At 53.8% G+C, this 22120-nt stretch overlaps 1 protein-coding gene across 2 annotated transcripts in view; it reads right to left on the reverse strand.

Moving 5' to 3' along the window:
• TAF4 (TATA-box binding protein associated factor 4) overlaps positions 1-17532 on the reverse strand; it is a 62256-nt gene extending 44724 nt beyond the window's left edge. For both annotated transcript variants that reach the window (XM_045575011.1, XM_036420033.2), the window contains exons 1-2: positions 17214-17532; positions 16130-17131 (exon numbers count right to left, since the gene is read on the reverse strand). In XM_045575011.1, the coding sequence (XP_045430967.1) occupies positions 16130-17131; positions 17214-17436 (1225 nt within the window). In that variant the 5' untranslated portion in view covers positions 17437-17532. The remainder of the gene's footprint in view (positions 1-16129; positions 17132-17213) is intronic.
• Positions 17533-22120: the final 4588 nt, after the last annotated feature.

Below are 22120 nucleotides of genomic sequence, written 5' to 3' on the forward strand. Positions count from 1 at the left end.
TTGTCACCTCCTCCTCCAGGAGCGTGCTGCCCCGTCCTAGGAAACCTCCCAACACACAGTCACAAAAGGTCACCATCTGTTTTCCTACAGGCCCTCTTTTCTTATGAGGCAGGCTTCAGCGTCACTGTGCAGGGGACTCACTCTCACTCCCGGGGACTCTGCTCAGTAAGAGCACAGAGCGATAGAAATCCACACGATCACACTTCAATTGTGGGAAGAAGTGACAGTCAAGGGAGTCCATGCCTTGACTCCCCCACCAGGGCATCCCAACTCGGAGCAGCTGACTAACGAGCCTCGCCCCAAGCCCTTCTTCCTCCTACCTCCACCACTCCGCCACTGCGTGGGCCACCATGCCCATGCAGCCACATCACGAGGCACCCTCTTGTCACTGCAGAGGGTGGCTTTCTAATACAAATACTGAAATCACCATGAATGTCTCCTAAAGCCACAGGTAGTTTGGGCTGAGCAGCTCCCTCCTGGACACAGGGGCACCTTGCTCTCTGAACCCCAAAGCAAGGCCTGCCTTGTGAGGATCCTGGTGAACCAAAACCTATTCTAAAGTCACGGATTCAGAGTCAGGGACTGGCAAGGACAGTCTATCACTGCACTAGGCCCGGACACACCTCCTCCCTCCCAAGGGGCACTGCTCACTGCCTAGTTACCGCTGGGACAGCTGACACCCCGAGGGTTGAGGGGCAGTGGAACCTGGCTCTCTCAAGACCCTTCCTGCCCTTGGTCCAGGACAGAGACAGGCAGAACCACCTGCAGAGCAGAAACTGGACGCCACCTCCCATCAGCTTCTAGGGCTCCCCTCCCACCCCTCCCACGCAGGGCAGCCCCGCCCCTGTACCAGCAGAGGCCTGGAACTAGTGAACAGCTGTAGCAAGGTTGCAGGTTATGAAGTTTATAAACAAAAGTCAGTCACTTTCCGATAAACTAGCAATGAACAAGTGGAAGTTGAAATTAAAAACACAACCATTCACATTAGCACCCAAAAAATGAATTACTTAAGTACAAATCTAACAAAATACATATGAGGTCTATATGAAGTCAACAACAAAACTCTGAGAATGAATCAAAGAAAAACTAAGTTGTTTGGCTGGTGTGACCCATGAACCAGGATTTCTCCTATTTGATTCCCAGTCAGAGCACATGCCCAGGTTGCAGGCTCAATCCCCAGTAGGGGCCATGCAGAAGACAGCCAATCAATGATTCTCTCTCATCAATGTTTCCATCTCTCTATTCCTCTCCCTTACTCTCTCTCTAAAATGAATAAAAACATTTTTTAAATAAAATTAAAGAACTAAGTCAATGGAGAAATATTCCATGATCATGGATAAGAAGAATCAATATTGTCAAGATGTCACTTCTTCCCAACTTGATCTGTAGATTCAACACAATCCCCATCAGAACCCAGCATGTTATCTTATGGACATGGACCAACTGATTCTAAAGTTTATATGAAGGCAGAAGACCTAGAGCAGCCAAAGAAACAACGAAGGTGAAGAACAGAGTTGGAGGACTGACGCCACCGACTGCAAGACTGACTGTAAAGCTACAGCGATCAGGACAGCGTGGTCACTGTGAAAGAACAGACACAGCCCAACAGAGCAGGACAGAGCCCAGAAACAGACCCACAGACAGGGCCAGCTGATCTCACCAAAGGAGTAGACAGCTCAAGGAGAAAGCACAGTCTCCTCAGCAAATGGTGCTGGAACCGCCGGGCATCCACAGGCCAAACAATGAGTCTGCACGCAGCGTTAACCCGAATGGACCACAGGCCTAAACGTAAAACGCACACGTGTGACCCTCCTAGAGCGCAACGCAGGAGAACCGAGAGGACCTCGGGCTTGGAGGTGACTTCTACGACAAAGGCACGGCCAGAGGGAGAAAAGTGATGAGCTGAACTCAATTAAAACTAAACACTTCTGCTCTACAAAGACAATACCGAGAGAATGAGAAGACAAGCCACGAGAGGAGAGAGATTTGCAAAAGCCACACCTGAAACAGGACTGTTTCCAAAAGATACAAAGAATTCTAAACCCAGAAAGAAAACAAACAACCCGATGGAAAATGGGCCAAGACCTTCCCAGACCCCTCACCAAGTAGCTACTCAGATGACCGGCAAGCAAATGGCAAGATGCTCCGCGTCCTAGCCCTCAGGGAAGGGAAGTTAAACGAGGAGAGTCCACTGCACACCCATCAGAGCGCCAAACCCAGAGCACTGACACCGCCGAGTGCTGGCGAGGACGGGAGCGGGGGGACCCCTTCACTGCCGGTGGGAACGCAGCCGGTGCGGCCGCTCTGGAAGGCAGCTCGGTGTCTCACACACTGCACAGCCTCGTGGGACCCAGCAGTCACGCTCCCTGGTGTTTGCCCAAAGGAGCTGAAAGCCGATGTCCACACAAAACCTGCGCACAGACGTTTACAGCAGCTTTGTTCTTAACTGACAGAACGGGAAGCAGCCCCGACGTCCTTCAGCAGGTGGGTGGATGAATCACTGTGAAATAAAAGCGACTCTAAACAAACTGTATTTACTTTTATTTTTTAATGATGTTGCTAGTATTGGAGACTCCGGGAGATGGCCTAAACCCCCTAAGAAGTAGCCTCTGGTATCTGGCTGACCGGCAGAACTAGGATGTCTGACCCCAGCACAGTGGCAAAGCCTTGGGGCATGCGTCAGGAGCCCGGGCACATCAGGGGGGCAGGATGGGTGGGGGGGGACAGGGGCTCAAGGCGCCTCCTTTCAGCCAGGCGAGGCTCAGTCCTAGACGCCGTGGGCAAGCAGGGCATAGCCAGCTGCTCACATGCAGCCTCCTCCACAGTGACATGGAACTAGTCCCAGTAAAGCATCAGCAGCAGGAGTGGGACCGCCACTGGACACTCCCGGATACCCTGCCCAAGACAACCCTCTGTCTGGGCTCTTTAACCAGTGTCCTCCCTCCACTCTCAATACCACCTGGTGAACAATGGCCATCACACTGATGTGACCCCCCTAATACCGGATCCCCCAGCCACTTCTGGTCACTCTGCACTCACCAAACCCACCGCCCTGGCATGGCCAGTGTCCCCAAAGCTGACTCACAGCTTGGTGCTCTTCCTACTAAATAAAGCTAAAACCATGTGTTTAGCTATGTCTGGGAAGAGGCCACCAGCAGGCGTGAAAGAGGAGTGAAGGTGTGGTGACCATGGGGTGAGACAGCGGCTGCCAAAAGTGAGATGGGACACTGGCCAGGTTCCAGCTCTTTTGGGGTGGGGTTTATAGGTGCTTATTTTTTTTTATTTTTTTTGTAATATATTGTTATTGATTTCAGAGAGGAAAGGAGAGGGAGAAAGCGAGAAACTTCAATGATGAGATAGAATCGTTGATTGACTGCCTCCTGCACGCCCCCAACTAGGGATCGAGCTCGCAACCCAGGCATGTGCCATGACATGGAATTGACACTGAATCAATGAGCAACGCCGGCTAGGCTGTAGGTGCTTATTAAACTGTTTAGATGACATAAATAAGGCAGGCTGCACCAGGACCAAAGACTGTGACTAATTCAAATCCATGCATCTGACTCTTAAACATGGGCCCTGTCTCACCTAGTCCCCTGTCTCAATTAAAGGCCTTCCAAAGTCCCAGCCTGTCTGCCCAGTGGACAGACCACAAACACCTCCAGGAAACTCCCTGACTCAGGCCACAGGCACGCCCACCACACGAGCACTACACTCATGCTCAGGGTCCAGAATGAGACCAGCCAGTCATGCTCCGGCCCTCAGTGAACCCCCGAGTCCCACCTCACAGGCTCAGGACCACTTGCCCCATGGCCAAACCCACAGACACAGCCCAGTGAGACACAGCGTCCTGAGAAAGACCAGGCGTTCAGCAGGCACACAGGACCTGGGGCCAGAGTGCTGAGCAGGGTATCCAGAAAACCAGGTCCTGGGCAGAAGGGCCAGCCACTGCAAAGGGCAGCCATGACCTGGCCTGCTGACCGGTGAGGGAGGAAGTGAGCTGTGCTGGACCTGAGGGGAGACTGTGACAGCTCCCAGGTTCAGTCCACCATCTGGAGGCCGGACTTCGTTCCAGAAGCAACAGAAACCATGAGGTCCCAAGTGGAGCAGGCCCAGCCAGAGGACAAGCAAGAAGCAGCCAAGAGCACGCTCGGCATGTACACTGAGGGGCCTGAGACCACACCCTCCCAGCTGGAAGCCACCTGCCCACCAGCCTGCACAGGGGCTGGCTTGATAAAGTTTCAAAGATACACACAACTATGAGAATAACCACTCCGGAGCCTCCCACCAGAACAAGCGGTTGCTAAAGTTATCCTAAAGCTCAGACCTCTTTCAGAGAAATAGGAACTCGCAGGTAAAAGTAAAAAACCCACCCCGAGGTCCAGAAGGGGACACCTGCAGGGAGTCCTAGGACCAACACATCCTCAACACACAGGTAAACACAGACCTCACCAGCATGTGGCCCTTCACAGATGCCAAGACGGACTCAAGGCATCTGAGAAGGGCCACTCACACGGATACCTTGCCCACCTGTGTCCTACACACAGACACCTCACCATCTCGCATGCAGACACAGAACTGCGTTTGGTGACTTCTTACCTCCTGTACAATCTCACTTCAGGCAGAGAAGTCACTTCAAGCACGAGAAACTCCTATTTTATTTTATTTTTTTAATATTTTATTGATGTTTTACAGAGAGGAAGGGAAAGGGATAGAGAGTTAGAAACATCGATGAGAGAGAAACATAGGTCAGCTGCCTCCTGCACACCCCCTACTGGGGATATGCCCGCAACTAAGGTACATACCCTTGACTGGAATCGAACCTGGGACCTTTCAGTCCGCAAGCAGACACTCTATCCACTGAGCCAAACCGGTTTCAGCGAGAAGCTCCTATTTTCATTGCTACTTCATAACTGTAATTTTTGCTACTGTTATGAATCGTAATGTAAATATCTGTGTTTTCAGATGGTCTTAGGTGACCCACAGGTTGAAAACCGCTGCTGTAGCAAAATTAGTTATGAAGTAGCAATGAAAATAATTTTATGGTTGGGGGTCACCACAACGTGAGGAACTGAATTAAAGTGTCCCGGCATTAGAAAGGTTGAGAAGCACTGATCTAGAGCAATAGGTCCCAGCAGGGTGGCAGCTCTGCAGTCACCAAGCCATCCCGGAGCACAGTCTCAGCGACCCACAGAGGTATATCTGGGCAGGAAGCCCCAATGCTGGGTGAGGGCAGCCTCCACCAGGGGTTCAGGGTCAGCACCCTACTATTATAGTAGATGGCACCCAGTCAATGGTTTCCAAACTTCCAAGTATGACATGAAAGTAGGGTTGGCTGCAAGGTGCAGGAGCCTGCCTGGATTCAGGACGCAGAAGGGCGCCCACCCAGGGCTGCCTGTGCCTCCCGAGCCCAGCACAACTGCGGCTGGTCTGGGGCCATCTTCGCCACCTCACTCCAGAGCTCTCAGAGCAGACTCTTTAGACTAGGGGTGTCGAACTCAATCAGAGAAGGGGCCAAAATCTAAAATCCAGCCTAAATTGCAGGCCGAATGGTTTACTGAACAGTCATAAACTGTCATTGTGATGGAAACGCAGCGGAGTGCAGTGATGACAGCGCGGTGCAGGCCACATTGCAAGGCCTGGCGGGACGGATTTGGCCCGCGGGCCTTGTGTTTGACACACGTGCTTTAGACCAAGGCACCCAACTGTAAGTACATGATGAAGTGGCACCAGCCTGGCTGTCTCTAATCAGGTTAAAGTAGCAGAGGAACTGTAGTGCCCACGTGAACACGACAGACAGAATGCCGGCCTAAGACAGTGCGCTGGGACAGAGCAGCTGACGAGGCTCCGTTCAGAAACATCACCACCGCCGAAACCGGTTTGGCTCAGTGGATAGAGCATCAGCCTGCGGACTGAAAGGTCCCAGGTTCAATTCCGGCCAAGGGCATGTACCTTGGTTGCAGGCACATCCGCAGTAGGGGGTTTGCAAGAGGCAGCTGATCGATGATTCTCTTTCATCAATGTTTCTAACTCTCTATCACTCTCTCTTTCTCTCTGTAAAAAAAAAATAAATTAAATATATTTAAAAAAAACAGAAATGTCACCACCAACTTCATAACTGTAATTTTTGCTACTGTTATGAATCGTAATGTAAATATCTGTGTTTTCAGACGGTCTTAGGTGACCCACAGGTTGAAAACCACTGCTGTAGCAAAATTAGTTATGAAGTAGCAATGAAAATAATTTTATGGTTGGGAGGACACCCTCACCAGCACAAGCCCACCAGAGGGCAGGACATGGGCCTGGCTGAAGCTGGTACTCAGTGAACATTTGCTGACTGAGTGACCAAACTCACAAGCAGCTCCCAGCCACGAGACCAGGTCAGGCTGATGGCTGTCCATCAAGGCAGCCCGCAGGCACAGCAGCTCCCACAGGCTGACTGAGAAGGACAAAGGGACCCCCCCAGACGAGGGTACCTCCAGACCACTCACCCTTCTAGCAGATGTGATCACCGCAGAGCCCACAGGAGCCATTCAGACCTTCCAAGGTGGGACCATGAAGGACAGCGCCTGCTAATGAAGGAAGTCCAGCGGCTGCCAGACACGTGCTCACCTCCGACCCCCAGTTCTCTGGCACACATGTGCCAGCTCCTAGGCACAGTCAGCCTCTCGCTGGGCATGCAAACACTTCCCTTCATGGCATTTCTCTTTAAAAAGCCTGGTCCCAATAAAATAGAGGATCCAAGATGGCTGCACAGGTAAACACCTAACCGCAGCCACACACAACAATTTCAATAAAATACAACTAAAATATAAAATGGACATTGCCCAGAGCTACAGGAAAATCGACTAACTGGAAATTCTACAACAAGAAGGAAAGAGAAAACCAGAAGGAAAATCAGAGGAACTGTAAAAGCCTAAGGTTTGGAGACACGTTGCACACGCGGAGAGGACGGAGCCAGAGAGGAGGGGGCGGCTGAGTGCCTGGCTGGCGTTCCCTAGCGGGAAGGAGATAAAAGCTCCGGACTGTGCTGAACCCCAGACCCGACAGCACTGAACCCCAGTTCTAGGCCAGACCCTGGGGACCCAGGCTCAAACAGAGAAAGCCGGGGCTGTGAGGCAGAATCTCGGGGGAGCGGTGAAGGGCAGAGCTCCAGGAGGCACGCACACTGCGCGCAGAGGACTGACTGTGGACTCTGCTGCCAGATTGCCCTAGCGGGAAGGAGACAAAAGCTCCGGACTGTGCTGAGCCCCAGTTCCGACTGCACTGAACCCCAGTTCTAGGCCAGACCCGGGGGACCCAGGCTCATACATAGGGAGACTGGGCTATAAGGCAGAAACCCAGGGGAGAGTGAAAGGCAGAGACCCCGGAGGCACACACATTGCGAACAGAGAAGGGACAGTTGGCTGTGCTGCGGGATTGCCCTAGTGGGAAGGAGACAAAAGCTCCAGACTGCTCTGAACCCCACTTGCAACCCCACTTCCAACTGAACTGAACCCCAGTTCCGGGCTCATTGGGGTAGAGACTAGACTGTTTGGTAGCAGGTGAAACTCGAGGGCACCTCACTCTCAGAGGTGCTTGCAGCGAGTACTGAAGGACCCTGAGAAACACTGAGACCCAGGAGCCGCATAGGGCAGGGCTGACGGAAGCCAAGGCTGTAGGCTCCACCCTGAAACTCCGCTCCATCCAAGCAGAACAAGAGACTTTTAAGGCTACCGACTCAGGGAAGCTGCGAAAATGCCGAGACAAGGAAATAGATTACAAACGAAAGAAATGGAGGCCAAAAAGCGACTGGATATAGAGTTCAAAAACACGCTTATAAGGTTTTTCAATAATTTCCTAGGAAAGATTGATAAGTCCTATGAGGATATGAAAAGGGATCAACTAGAAATAATAAGGAATCAACAAGAATAAGGGATCAACAAGAAATAAAGAATACATTGTCTGAAATAAAACATATTATACAGAGTCCTAAAAACTGAATGGAAGATCGCAAGGATCAAGTCAAAGATTTGGAACATAAAGAGCCAGAAGACACTCCTCCACAGAAGCAAGAAGGCAAGAGAATCCAGAAAGTTGAAGATAACGTAAGAAACCTCTGGGACAACTTCAAGCGAACCAACATCAGAATTATGGGGGACCCAGAAGATGAGAGAGAGCAAGATATCGAAAACATACTGAAAGAAATAGTGACAGAAAACTTCCCCCACCTGGTGAAAGAATTAGACTTACAAGTCCAGGAAGCGCACAGAACTCCAAACAAAAGGAATCCAAAGAAGACCACACCAAGACAAATCATAATTAAAATTCCAAGAGCAAAAGACAAAGAGAGAATATTAAAAGCAGCAAGAGCAAAGCAGACAGTTACCTATAAAGGAGCACCTATACGATTGTCAGCTGATTTCTCAACAGAAACATGCAGGCCAGACGAGAATGGCAAGAAATATTCAAGGTGATGAATAGTAAGAACCTACAGCCAAAAATACTCTACCCTGCAAAGCTATCACTCAGAATCGAAGGCCAGATAAAGAGCTTCACCAATAAAAAAAAGCTAAAGGAGTTCATCACCACCAAACCAGAATTATATGAATTGCTGAAGGGGGTTCTTTCGGAAGAGAAAGTAAATAAAGATAAAAATTATGAACAACAAATACGTAACTATCAACAAGTGAATCTAAAAACCAAGGAAATTAAAAAAAAATCTGATGAACACTATTAATTGGTGAATATAATAGAATCAGAGGTATGGAAGGGAGTGAACTGACGATTCTCGGGGAAAAGGAGAGAGGGGGATGTGGGAAGAGACTGAACATAAACTGTGCACCTATAGATGAGGACAATGAGGGGTGGGGAAAGGGTAGAGGGTGGGGTGGAAACCTGGTGGAGGGGAGCAATGGAGGAAGGGGGTGGGGAAGAGGAACATTTGTAATAATATGAACAATAAAGATTTATTAAAAAAAAAAAAAAAAAAAAAAAGCCTGGTCCCTGTGTATCCACTGCCTCACGTAGACACAACCAGAAGAGATGCCACAGGAAGGAGCCAGCCCCGAGGGCCTCTCTCCAGGCCTCACCCCTCTGTTAAGTGGCCATAAGGTCTTGGAAAAGCTCCTCACCTCTGCTGGCCTCAGTAGCTTCGTCCAAGGGAGCTTATATAACGGGTCCATGTAGCTCCAGAAACCTATAGACTCAGCACACGGCAGGAAGTCTAGGACTGCACACACAAAACTGCAAGCCACTAAGTCTATCAACTCAACTCTCCATCCAAAGTAGTAACATCTATTCTAAGCCATTTTCATAAATAAAAAGGCAAAGGAGCCAGGAGACAATTGCTACTCTTAATGACAAACATCCCTATATTATAAAACACTATTATGCCCTAGCCGGTTTGGCCAAGTAGACAGAGTGTCAGCCTGCAGACTGAAAGATCCCAGGTTCGATTCCGGTCAAGGGCACATGCCTGGGTTACGGGCTAGATCCCCAGTGGGAGGTGTGCAGGAGGCAGCCAATCAATGATTCTCTCTCATCATTGATATTTCTCTCTCTCCCTCTGCCATCCTCTCTGAAGTTAATAAAAATATTTTTTTAATCTGTTTAAAGAAAAAACAAGCTCTGAAGCCCTGGCTGTTTGCTCAGTGGTTAGAGTGCCAGCCCTCTAACTGAAGGGTTACAGGTTCCATTCTGGTCAAGGGCATGTGCCTCGGTTGCAGGCTCAATCCCCAGCACAAGTTAGGGCCTCTGTGGGAAGCAATCAGTCAATGTGTTTCTCACATCCATGTTTCTCTCTCTGTCGCTCCCCCTACCAATCTCTCTAAAAGTCAATGGAAAAATATTATTGGGTGAGAATTAACCAAAAACAAAAAATCTTAAAACAAGTGCCCCACATATACCTTTCTTTCCCTGAGGCCTGGCAGCATTCAGGACCCACTATGCCTGGCCCCAATTGCCGTCTCTCCCCTGCCACCCTCTAAATTCCATCAAATGCCATGACTCCCAAATTTCTACCACTTCTTACCTCTCCCTGCACCCCTGCCTTACATTCACTGCCTCATTCACCTCTGTTCCTTCCTTTCGGAAACATATCGAAACAGGAACACTGGTCCTCCTCCACTCCGCAACTGCCAGGTTCGAGGGAGGGCAGTCCCAATCTCAGTCACCTCACCTCCAATCTATCAGCATGTGCTGTGAACATGTCCACAGCATAGTCATGGCTGCCCCCTCCCAAGCACCTTCTTTCCCCAAAGTGCTCAGTCTCACTGGCTGCCGCCACAGCCTTTCCCTGTCCTGTGCAGTCTATTCTGGGCCCGTGGCTGCCACACTGACACCGGGACACATGCACACAGCCTGGGGAGGGGGAAGGAGCTGTCCTGGCTCCTGGTGTCCTGCTCTGCCCACTCAGACCACTGACGCCCAAAGTAAGTCACTTCAGGCAAGAGAAGCTCCTATCGTTTGCCACGCAGGTTCTGAAATCTGCCATGCATCTGATGGCATCATAAAGAACTGTCTTCACTTCTCCCCAGCCTCTGGGTTCAGAAACCATTTGGACATAGGCAAGTTCCCAATGCCGTGGGGTATCCCACCCACCCCTTCACATGGACACACTGCTCCTCCTGAGATCCGGGTCAAGAGAAGCATGTGCATTCCTTCTGCCAGGCCACGGGGGAGAGGCAGAAAGATCCCATCAAGGCTCTAACCTCAGGAGGGAAGCTCGAAGGTCCAACCCAGCAACACAGGCCAGGGCTGCAGAGGGCTGAGCTCACGACACCCACAGTGGCAGGGCAGGGAGCTCCATAGCCTCCACTCCCTAGCTCAGTTCCCTGCCCCCAGCCCTTTTCCCCAACCCCCAGCCACGACCTCAGCTCCCAACTTCAGCCCCTGCCTCCACCACAGCCTCTATCCCCTGCCTCAGCCTCAGTCTACTCACACACAGCAGTGTGTGGACAGGTAGGCAGCCAGAGAAGGGAACCAAACAAATAGGAGAGGGGACACCTATGCATTTTTCAATTCCAGTCAAGGGAATGTTCCTTGGCAATCTTTATCTATTTCCTGAATGCTTTGATTACTTGGACTAGACATCTAAGGACATGTAAAAATCAGAAGTTCAGCCCTAGTTTATTTGGCTTGATGGGTAGAGCATCGGCTTGCAGACTGAAGGGTCCTGGGTTAGATTCTTATCAAAGGTCCTGGGTTGAAGGCTCAATCCCCAGCAGGGGATGTGCAAGAGGCAGCCGATCAATGATTCTCATCATTGATGTTTCTCTCTCTCTCTCCCTCTCCATTCCTTTGAAATCAATAAAAATAAAAATCAGAAGTTCTAACTCAAAGAGTTCGTGGCCCCACCACAAAGCCAATTTCCAGTCTCACACACAACTTTACAGCACTCACTACTTCACAGGGGGTCGAGGAGTTGTTCTAAGGCACGCCATATACGTGTGTGTGACGCACCATGCCATACACGTGTGTGTGACGCACCATGCCATACACGTGTGTGTGACGCACCATGCCATACACGTGTGTGTGACGCACCATGCCATATACGTGTGTGTGACGCACCATGCCATACACGTGTGTGTGACGCACCATGCCATACACGTGTGTGTGACGCACCATGCCATACACGTGTGTGTGACGCACCATGCCATATACGTGTGTGTGACGCACCATGCCATACACGTGTGTGTGACGCACCATGCCATACACGTGTGTGTGACGCACCATGCCATACACGTGTGTCTAACGCACCATGCCACCGCAGGAAAGGACAGCCCCATCCGTCACCCTCCTGGCGCACAGCTCTCAGGACAGAGGGGCCTGCTGCAGAAGCCCCGCCCCTCAGCCTTCTGACTTACTGTATCTGTCTGATGACTGTCAGAGGTCCACCAAGTCATGGCTACCGGCCTCTAGTCTACAGCGACTGTCAGAGATGACAGCACTAAGCAGTCACTATTTCTCAGGACCAGGGAGCCAGCCTGAGATTCCTGCTCCATCAACAAGAAGAAAAGCTAAAGTACTTTTGAGAACTTTGGGCAAATTTCCCATATGTGAGGCAACTTTCTCCAGAGTCCTTTCAAATCTCTGCTTCAAGATTTTCAAAACCAGTTGTTAGATTTTGATCAACTCACATATGACTAAAAAAGCTCTTGGGTCATATATTTATAAATGTGTGGATTCTGGACAGGTGATTAAGAGCAATTCCTTCAGTGCACCTGAGAGCCAGGCATTGGGCCTCCTAGTGATGGCTTAACTGCCCTGGGAGCCAGCCCTCTGGCCCATTGGTCCACTATCCACACATGTAGCCAGGACACCACTTCCCTAGATGCTTTATTATGGGTCCCCCACAAATAGGGCCCTGCCCCTCATGTGGCAAACTGTAAAGAGCTGGAAGAGCCGCCCAGTTTTCAAACTCCGGTAATTCAGCCCTAAGCCCTCAGCACAGGGCAGTCAGCCCCCTTTACAGCAAGGGGGTCCGGGGGAAGAGACTAAGCGGCCTGGCTGCTAAAATGTGAGGACCACCAACTCCAAAAGATACATCGGCGTGAAACATTATCCCAACCCCAGCACCCAGACAGCTGTCCACCCTAATGACGCTGGGGACATCCAGGAGTGAAGCCTGGACAGAGGGTGAGAAAGAGGGATCCCTGCTCACCCCCAGGGCCTCCCTCCATGGGCAGTACAGAGGTGCTAGGCCACGGAGAGCTGTCCAGTGCTGGCCATGGATAGCTCTCAAAAAGTTAGTCCTTTTTCTTTCCAAGCATCACTGTCACCTAAGTACAGCCAAAGAAAAATTCGGTTAAGGCCTTGGCCTAAGCGAGACCCACTTGTCGGGGACCCCCCTGCAACAAGATGGGCTGGTTTCTCCTCACAGAACCAGCTTCAGCCACAGCAGCAGGCTCCTGGGTCCCTGAGAATACGGCCGTCTGGCAGTTGGAATGGGAACAAAGCTGTGTGGCGTCTTCGCTGCCTCTACAGCCACATGAAGTTCTAAAACCAGTGAGAACATAGGGGCCGGGACAATGTGTGAATACTAACGGCTCCATGGTGTGGTGTACAGGGCTCACCAGATACAATTTCACAGGCTTCACAAACGCCAACCCCTCTTCCAGCTGGGAAAGCCAAGACTCTAAGGAAACATGTTCCGCCCCAGGTCAGAAAGCAACAATGTCCTTGAGTAACAAAATCTCAGCTTCTAAGAATGTTCCTCATGACAAAGCACTTGCTTGCTACAAGTCAGCCACCAGAATTTCCATTTCTTGTAACTTCAGGGCTGGGCCCTACATGCTCCACCACCCAGCAGGGGACCACACTCCCGACTCAGCTGGCTCAGCAGCACGGCAGCTACCACCAGATTCTCTCTTTCCCCACCAACACATCATTCACTTCACCTGTCAGGGAAGCACCGCGCAGACACTGGTCTCTATAAGCATATTACCCCAGGCAGTGTTCACTCTACTGAAGGAGGGAGAGAGAGAAACATTGATGGGCTGCCTCCCATATACACCCAGACCGGGTTCAAACCCAAAACCTGGGTATTGCCCTGACCAGGAATGGAACCTGCCACCTTTTGGTGTACAGATGACGATCCAACTGAACCACCGGCCAAGGAAGGAGTGTTCACTTCAAATAAGTCACATGCCAGTGTCCCCGAGGGCAAGGTCCCTGGGCCAGTGGGGGGAAATGGTGTTGCCCTGGAATGAGAGTGCACGCTGGCCAAGCCTTAGAGCCACGGGAGAGCAATCCTCTGTGGAAGCAGGACAGACAAGGTGTAAAGGAGGGGAGACCATCTCTGGGCCTTGGTACTTCAGTGTTACCCTACGGGGGGTTTTGGCAAGCTCAGTCTTGGTAGTCTCCCTGCCACCCAGACTAACCCCAGGAAGGGAGGGTCCCGGGAGGGCGGGCTTCCTTCACTCATTCCAACTGCCACAGTCTGTCATTTCACTTGGCACCTATGTGTGTGGCTTTAACAACCCTGAGACTCCTAATACCTCCCCAAGCTTTGTATCACAGTTGTAACAAGAATAATCTATTAGCTAAGCAAGAATCGTATTTTTAAGTTATATCTTTTTATGATGAAAGACTTAAATGAAAAGGAAACATCCAATAAGAGAATTTAGTATTTTTTGACCAATTATGTGACGTAGCTAGAATATTCACATCTGTCACTTTGGTTTACAGAATTAAATAGAACTGTTTAAAAGAGGACACTGTTTTGGGGGCAATGGGAGAAGTTTCAACCCTACTTTTTTTGCTTCTACTGTTATTAAAATGGAGTAACTTAATTAATCATAGTTTCCTATCAGAATATCAACTGGGAAGGAGGGGTATGAAGAGATGTAAACATTTTGTTTCCTAGAAAACATCTGGCTCCTTTAAAGCACAGCTCTCAGCGTGTGTCACCCAAATGTCACAATGAGCTGTCCTGTGCTCTCACACACGGGCAAATTTTTACTACATTGTTTGTCTACCTGTCACATGAAGACATCCCTCACACTGACAGAGAACAAAAGACGCAAGTGAGTCTAAGGTCACTGTCCCTACACTAGGAATCACACCAAGGGGATCCGTGAATCCAAACACCACGCCTTTCATAGCCTCTGCAAGCCAGGCCCAGTGCCACCTCACAAACTTCATGGACAAGCTCACAGCAGGTCTAGATAGCGAAAGCACTGCACAGGCATTGTCCTTGCTGAAACAAGGCAAGTGCTGGAGCCAGCAGGGCCACTGAAGGGGCCTTCAGGACAGGTAAACAGCCTCCTGACAGCTTACACCACCTACCACAACCCAAACCCCCTTTTGTAAATGGCCCTAACAACTAGCCATACTTTCTACTAAAAGGTCAAAATACACATAACAATTAAAACAGAGCCACCAACAAAACACCCCTACAAACTCAGAAACAAACACAACACGCTCAGGTAATTTCCGCCTCATGGCCTTTCCCCCTGGCATGCTGCCCCACCACCACCCACAGCACTGGTCCCGGTGGCCGGGTCCTTCCCAGCCCAAGCCCCATCAAAACATGCCTGCCAAGCTCTGCCCCCAGGACCAGCTCACCTGTGGTGACAGGAAGCCTTTCCTTCTTAACTCGCTGGAATTCTTTCTCAGGGTGACTTGTGGCTCTTTGCAGCAAGCACTAGGGGACATGAGGTGCTGTTTCTACTACTCCTGCCACCTCTGCAGCTGCTACACCAGCACAGCTACTACACAGCAAGGGAGGAGCTCTCCGGAGCGCACTCAGGCCCGCAGGCAGGCGAGGCGGAGCGGACAGAACAGAAAGCAGCGCCACAAGTGTAAAGTTTCTCTCGGCCTAAGAATCCCAGAGCGAAGCAGCGGGCGAGTCAGACTGTGGGGCCCTTGCACTGTCACACCCGAAGGACACGAATGGATGGCGAATTGACAGGAAACTGAGAGTGGAGGACAAGGGCTGGCTGGCTGTACCTCCGAAAAACCCACTGCCTGGACAGCACGTGCCCACCGCAGGTAATAACCTAAGGAACGGAGGTCCTTTCAGTGACACGCTGTGCTCAACCAGGAAAGAGCTGAATATTCCTGCAGCCCAGGAAGGGTATGTGCCCAGGACCTGTCACCCGGGTGCTAGCAGGGAAGCAGAAGCTCTCTATGCAGACCTGCCCAGCCTCAAGGAGGGGCGTCACTCTGCCTGACCCACCCTCAGGGTACACATCACAGCCCGACACCAAAGGAGCAGGAAAGTTCAGTGAGAACACAGGCCATATGCCTTATCCCAGAAACAGGAGGGGGAAACGCCAAGTGTGGAAAAATCAGCAACCAGGCTATGCCTCCACACCCTGCGTAACCCAGTGAGGTGTGCCTGGGAGCCCCTGCTATTGCTCTCCACAGAGGGCACCCAGGGCCAGAGAGGAACTGTGAGCACTGGCACAACAACTTTGCAACGCAAAGACCTGAGCTGAGGCCAAGGCTGCACAAGGTAGCAGATCCCGGCTGTCCCATCACATTGGGTGTGCAAGAACTCACACTCCCAGCACCTGGGCTGAGGTGCACCTGAGCTTGCTGCAGGCCCGTGCAAGACCCATGACCTTAAGTCCTCCAGTCCTACAACTTCCTGGACTCTCTACTAGGGCAGCAAAGACCCTCCCCCCCCACAGTGGTCACTCACCTGGGGGCAGCTGGAAGTTCTGGATGTTCGTTGGGTTCTGGGGCGGCTGTGGCAGACGTGGGGCCAGGACTGTGGGCGTCAGCGTGGCCCGGATACCGCTGGTAGTGACTGAGGGCGTCCTAGGCAGACTCTGGGTGACCGCGCTGGCAGGGCCCTTGGGCAGCCCGGTAGGGGTGCCGGGGGCGGGAGGCGGGAGGCCAGTGGCGGTGGACAGCGCCCCTTGCATAGTTGGCCCGAGGATCATGCCGGCCCCCGCGCCGGCCGGGCAGCTGGCCGCCAGGGTCTGTGGTGGCGGGGGCGCCGGCTGCACCGCGGTCTTGGGTGAGTCCGCCTTGGCCACCTGCACGGGCGCCGCGGCGGGCCCGGGCGCAGCAGCGGGCCCCGGCTGACTGTTGGCGGCTTGCACGGGGGAGGGCGCGGGGGAGGGCGCGGGACCCGGGGCAGGCGCGGGGGCGGGGGCGGGGGCCGGGACCGGGGCAGGAGCAGGGACTGAAACGGGCGCGGGCGCAGCGCTGGCCCCGTTCTGCGCGGCCACCGGGGGTCCCGCCGGGTGGCCGGCCGGCCGGGCCAGGGTGGCGGCGGCTGGCGGCGGCGGAGCGACGGCGGACGCGGGGAGCGCGGGGAGCGCGGGGGGCGCGGGGGACGCGGGGTTCGCGGGGGTTGCGGCGGGGGGCGCGGGGGGCGAGGGGGCGCGGGGCACGGGCGCGGCGGGGGCGCCGCGAAAGGGCGGTGTCTGGATGACAGTGGCGGCGGCGGGCTTGGGCGGCGGCGCGGGCGGGGGCCCGTTGTGCAGCAGGCTGACAGCAGGTGCGGCGGCGGCGGCGCGGAGTGAGTTCCCCAGCGCGGCGCTCCCATTCAAAGTTTGCGCGGCGCCGGGGCCGCCGGGCGGGCCGTTGCGGGCGGCGGGCTTGGCGGCTGGCGCGGCCCCGGGCCCGCCGCAGGCCCCGGTTCCGGGCCCCGGCGGCGCTCCGGCCTCGAGTGTGCTCAGCTTGGCGGCGGGCCCTGCGGGGACAAGCGGCGGCGCGATGAAGAAGCGGGCCCGGCGGCTTCCGCCCGCCCCAGGCCGCGCCGCGCCGCGCTCTACCTGCGGGGGGCGGCTCCGGCGCCGCGGCGGGCGCGCCCTCGGCCGCTCCGGCTCCGGTGTGGTTCCCGAGCGCGGCGGCGGGCGCGCGGGGCGCGAGGTGATGGTGGTGGGCCGCGCTGGCCGCCAGCTGCGACTCGAGCGAGCCCACCAGGTCGCTCACCACTTTCTCGTCCACCTCGCTGTTGAAGAAGACCTCGTCCAGCAGATCCGAGCCCGCCGCCATCTTTCCTCCTCGGCCCGCCGCCGCCGCCGCTCGGCCGGCGCTGGGCGGGGAGGCGGCTCCGTGCGGGCGGGCAGGCGGGCAGGCGGGCAGCCGGCGGGGGCGGGCGGGGGGCGGCGCGCGCCGGGCGGGGCGGGGGCGGCGGCCGGGCGGGGGGCGCGGGAGGCCGGCGCTTGGGGGGGAGGGGGCAGGGCCGCGCTGGTGCACTGCGCAGGCGCGGCGGCGCGCCCGCCTCCGCCCGCCGCCCGGCGCCTCCCCATTGGCCGCAGTGCCCCCCGCCCGCCGCCTAGCACCTCGGGATTGGTCGCTGCGCTCGCTTAAAAGGCGCAGCCAATGGCTGCGAGCCGTAGAGGCAGGGGCGCGGGTGGGCTCCCGTGTAGGTTGCAGTCGGTGGGCGCCTGCGGGCTGCGGGCTGGGGACCTGCGGGGTGCAGGGGTGCGGACCGCCGGGCAGGCCGGGTCGGACAGCAGCGGGACCGCGGGGGGGCGGCTCTCTCTTTGTCTGTGGTCGCTCCAAAATGGCTGCGGCGGGAGCGGACGGGGCGCCGAGCCTGTGTGAGAGCGGGGACGCTTTACTCCGCGGCCCCGAAGGCCTTCGCCACGGAGACCCTGTGCCCGAGAAGGACGCGCGCGGGCCCGGGCAGGGTGACGCCCGTTGTCCGCCATTGCTCCGAGCGGAGGCAGGAGGGGGAGGGCGTGGGCCTGCCCTCGGGCCCGGCAGGGTGTCCGCGACCGGGCTCCGCGCCGCACGTTTCCGGGGCGCAGCGGGAGGACTGTGCCCGAGACCGACCCCCGAGGCTTCCCCGGTGAGACTTCCCCTCGGCCGCTCGGTCTCCAGCAAGTCATTGGAAGCTAGCCGCGCCGCGGGGACCGCGCTCCGGGGGCGGCGGACCCCCTGGAGGCCCTTTCCGCCCCTTGTTTCCTGTAAGTCATCTGAAATCGTGTTTACGAACACTATAAAATGTCTCGGATAAAGTTATCTCAGTGCGGTTTTTTGGGGGGTTCACCAGTGGTTTTCCTCTCTTTGGGGGAAAGGCAGTGGGAGGCACAGGGTCGGGCCCCCGCGGCAGGACTGGCCACAGGGACACCCTCCTCAGCTGTTGGTAGCTGATGCTCCCTCCAACCGCCCTGCTTCTCACGAACCGGGTGCGGGCTGACTCCTGGGCGCCGGGGCCCGGAGTGTCTGTACCCTCGCCCCCAGCTTCTAGACCAGGAGCAATGGGGGCTGGAGCCCAGGAAGGTGCCTCCCCGGGAGTGTGTCGGGGCGAATCCGCAAATGTATAACCGGAATTTTGCACCTGAACTTTAGCACCCAAGAGGCCGGAGAGAGGAACCCTGGGATGGGGACTGACCCTAGCCACCTTGAGCACAGCGCGGGCCCGTGGCCTGGTTTTCAAACAAGAGCAGACATGTGGGATTGTGTGTAAGATCTTATATGCTGACAGCTGATTAGAAAATGTTAAAGTGAGCTGAGCAAATGCGTCAGCAAGCCGACTTCAGCCCGGTGTAGACATCTCTGGTGGGAAACAAAGGGTCCACATGTGCCCTCCAAACAGGAGTCAGGTTGGAAAAGCAAACAGCAGCTACAAAGCTTCCAGACTCGGGCCGGGCAGGGCCACGTGACTGCGGGGGAGGGGGCCCATTTTGTTACTGAGATCATTAGTAAAGGTCCCCCGTGCCCACTGCAGGCTGCTCCTGTGTCCCCACAGAGCGGTGGCCTCTCAGGTACCCCCGAGGCCCGCCAAGGTCCTCCTCCAACCCAGTACAGTCCCAGGGCCTCCGCAGGCTAGACGCTGTCCTTGGGTGCCTGCCAGGGCCCTCCCCTCTGCAGCAGGCCTCTTCCCGCATTGGTGCTGACATCACCCCCCAGCGTCCTCTGGGGCACCCTCCCATACAGCAGGAAGTGTGGGAGGTCGAATCTGTGCCCTGCCCCCACCATCCCGGAAAAGGTGGGAGCTGCAGACAAGCAGGTCTGGGCTCTCCAAGGCTCTGCCCACCTGCAGTGAGCCACTTGGCTCCTCCCCTGGCCCTAACTGAGCCGGGAGGGAGACCTGCCAGTCAACCTTGGTCACCCCGGAAACTTAGGGCATTTTCTTCGAATATCTGTGTGGTTTCATTTGTTGCCATGAACAGTTAAGACTTCTATAGCTTGGAAGATCACACCTGAACATGAAACGGGGGAATGAAAACTAGTGTAAATATACTAGTAAACACCAGTTTTAAATATGGGGGGGGGGGGGGGGGAATATTTGCTGTGAGAATGGCAGAACCCCAAACAGTAGCGTCTCCCTCGCCACCTGACACACTGCAGATGGGTAAGGCCATGGGCAAAAGGCAGGCTCCCTCGCTGGCAGCTTTGTGGGCCGTTAAGTGTATTGTCTTCAATAAAGTAGAAAAAGCAACAGACATACTGTACTCATTTAATATAAGAACAAATAACCAAGTCGATCATTTCTGCCTTGCTCTGCTGTACAAAGGTACAAAGTGTTTGCTGTATTCCCTGTGCTTTTGTCTGCCTGAAGAACATAACAAAATATCGATAGCTTTTTAATAAAGGCTGGCAGTCCTAGCTAGTTTGGCTCAGTGGATACATCGTCCACCTGTGGACTGAAGGGTCCCAGGTTTGATTCCAGTCAAGGGCATATTCCCAGGTTGCAGGCTTGATCCCCAGTGTTGGGTGCATAGAAGGCAGCCGATCAATGATTCTCTCTCATCATTGTGTTTCTATCTTTCCCTTTCCCATCCTCTCTTAGATTAATAAAGATATTTAAAAAAATAATAATAAAGGCTGGCAGCTGTGGGGGCCCAGTTCCTGGATTCCTATTCATCTGGGTGACTCCCCAACCCCACCCAGCAGAGCTTGGTCAAGTACATCCACTTCCCAGGGACAAGCTCATGAACATAGAATTAATGTAAACACCCACACATTCATTCCTTAGGGCGTTGGGGACATTATCACAGACCTGGGGACTGACCAGACATTTATTCTAGTCGCATGGCTTTCCTCTTTCTGCTCTCCTTTTATTAGGACATCAGTCATTGGATTTAAGGTTCATCCTACACCCAAAATTATTTCCTATCAAACTTCTTAACAACTATATGTGCAAAGACCCTCTTTCTAAATAATGTCACGTGAGGTTTTGGGTGGACATGAGTTTTGGGGGAACAGTATTCAACCAGTTATACCAGATGACCAGCTTGTCCACTTGTGGAGAGCAGACTATCAGATCAGTCAGAAGGCACTCCTTAGCCTGACTGGCCCTTTGCCCCAGGACATGGCTGTAAGAGGCTGGAGTACTAGACAGTAGCCTGTGACTTGATGGGTCTGGAGAAGAGACAGTCCTTTTCTGTTCTGCCTTGCCAAGAAAGTGACCACCACTAGTTATTATCAGTAATAACTAGACTGATGTGCGAGCTCTACCTCTAGCAAGTCAGGACTGTGTTCAAGAAGAGGGAACCGAAGCTGGAGAAGGTCAATCAATGGCCCAAGGCGCCTCTTCTGGGGAGGGGCGGGGGGGGGGGGGGCACAAACCTGGGACTTAGACTTAAAGCTGGACAGACACAGCCTCTGGAACAGCAGGACCCCACTGGTCAGATGTTAGCTCCTAAATTAGAGTCGGGCCTGCTGCAAACAGACTGACCCAGATCTCCAGGATGGGGCTGGCTGGCTGCAACTCTCAATGACTCCCAGAGCCTTGGGCTGACTCTCACAAAGGCTAACTACAGCCATGGTGCATGGTTTTACCAGTTCTGCTCAGAGCAGAGCTTACCTCCAAGCTCAAGTGGGACTTCTCTGACCTGGCATCACTGACAGGCAGCTTCCTCATGCCGTTCCCTGACCACCCCAAGTGCAAGCCTGGAGCAGCCTTGCTCTCAGGTGAGGCCTGGTGGCATCCCAAGTCCCCCTTGCCTAGACAGGCATGGCACTGCCAGGCTCCACTTTCCTAGCACCATGTCCATCTAGTGGTTTCTTGCAATTGCTTGTTGCTATGGTTACTGCCTTCCCTAAATCGCCCCTCACCCAGCCCCAGAAGGAGTTTATAAAGCTGAAGCCCCAATCCCTGAATACTTTTAGGTTCCCTGCAAGTCCCTGGGCAAGGCAACGAGCCATGGGTCACTCATTGGCAACGTCGGTATGGTGAACAGTGATTGTCCAGACAGGCTCTCCAAATCTAAAGCATTAGACACTGGCCATTGAATGGCAATCCAGAAGTAAAAGATTAAACTTTTAAAATGGCACCACTTAAAACAGCATCACAAAGCCAAATGCCACCCAGCTGGTGTGGCTCAGTGGTTGAGCACTGACCCATGAACCGGGAGGTCACAGTTCAATTCATGCTCAGGGCACATACCAGGGTTGTGGGCTTGATCCCCAGTAGGGGGCCTGCAGGCATCCAATCAATGTTTCATCACTGATATTTCTTTCTATCCCTTCCTCTCCCTTCCTTTCTCTGAAATCAACAAAAACATTTTTTTTTTTAAATCGCTAGCTGGTTTGGCTCAGTAGATAGTCAGCCTAAGGACTGAAGGGTACCAGGTTTAATTCTAGCCAAGGGCACATGCCCAGTTTGCGGGCTCAATCCCCAGTAAGGGGCATGCAGCGGGCAGCCAATCAATGTTTCTCTCATCATTAATGTTTCTCCCTCTCCCTTTCTCTCTGAAATTAATAAAAAATATATTTAAAACAA

This window comes from Pipistrellus kuhlii, unplaced genomic scaffold, assembly GCF_014108245.1.
Source record: "Pipistrellus kuhlii isolate mPipKuh1 unplaced genomic scaffold, mPipKuh1.p scaffold_m20_p_60, whole genome shotgun sequence".
Taxonomy (NCBI): Eukaryota; Metazoa; Chordata; class Mammalia; order Chiroptera; family Vespertilionidae; genus Pipistrellus; species Pipistrellus kuhlii.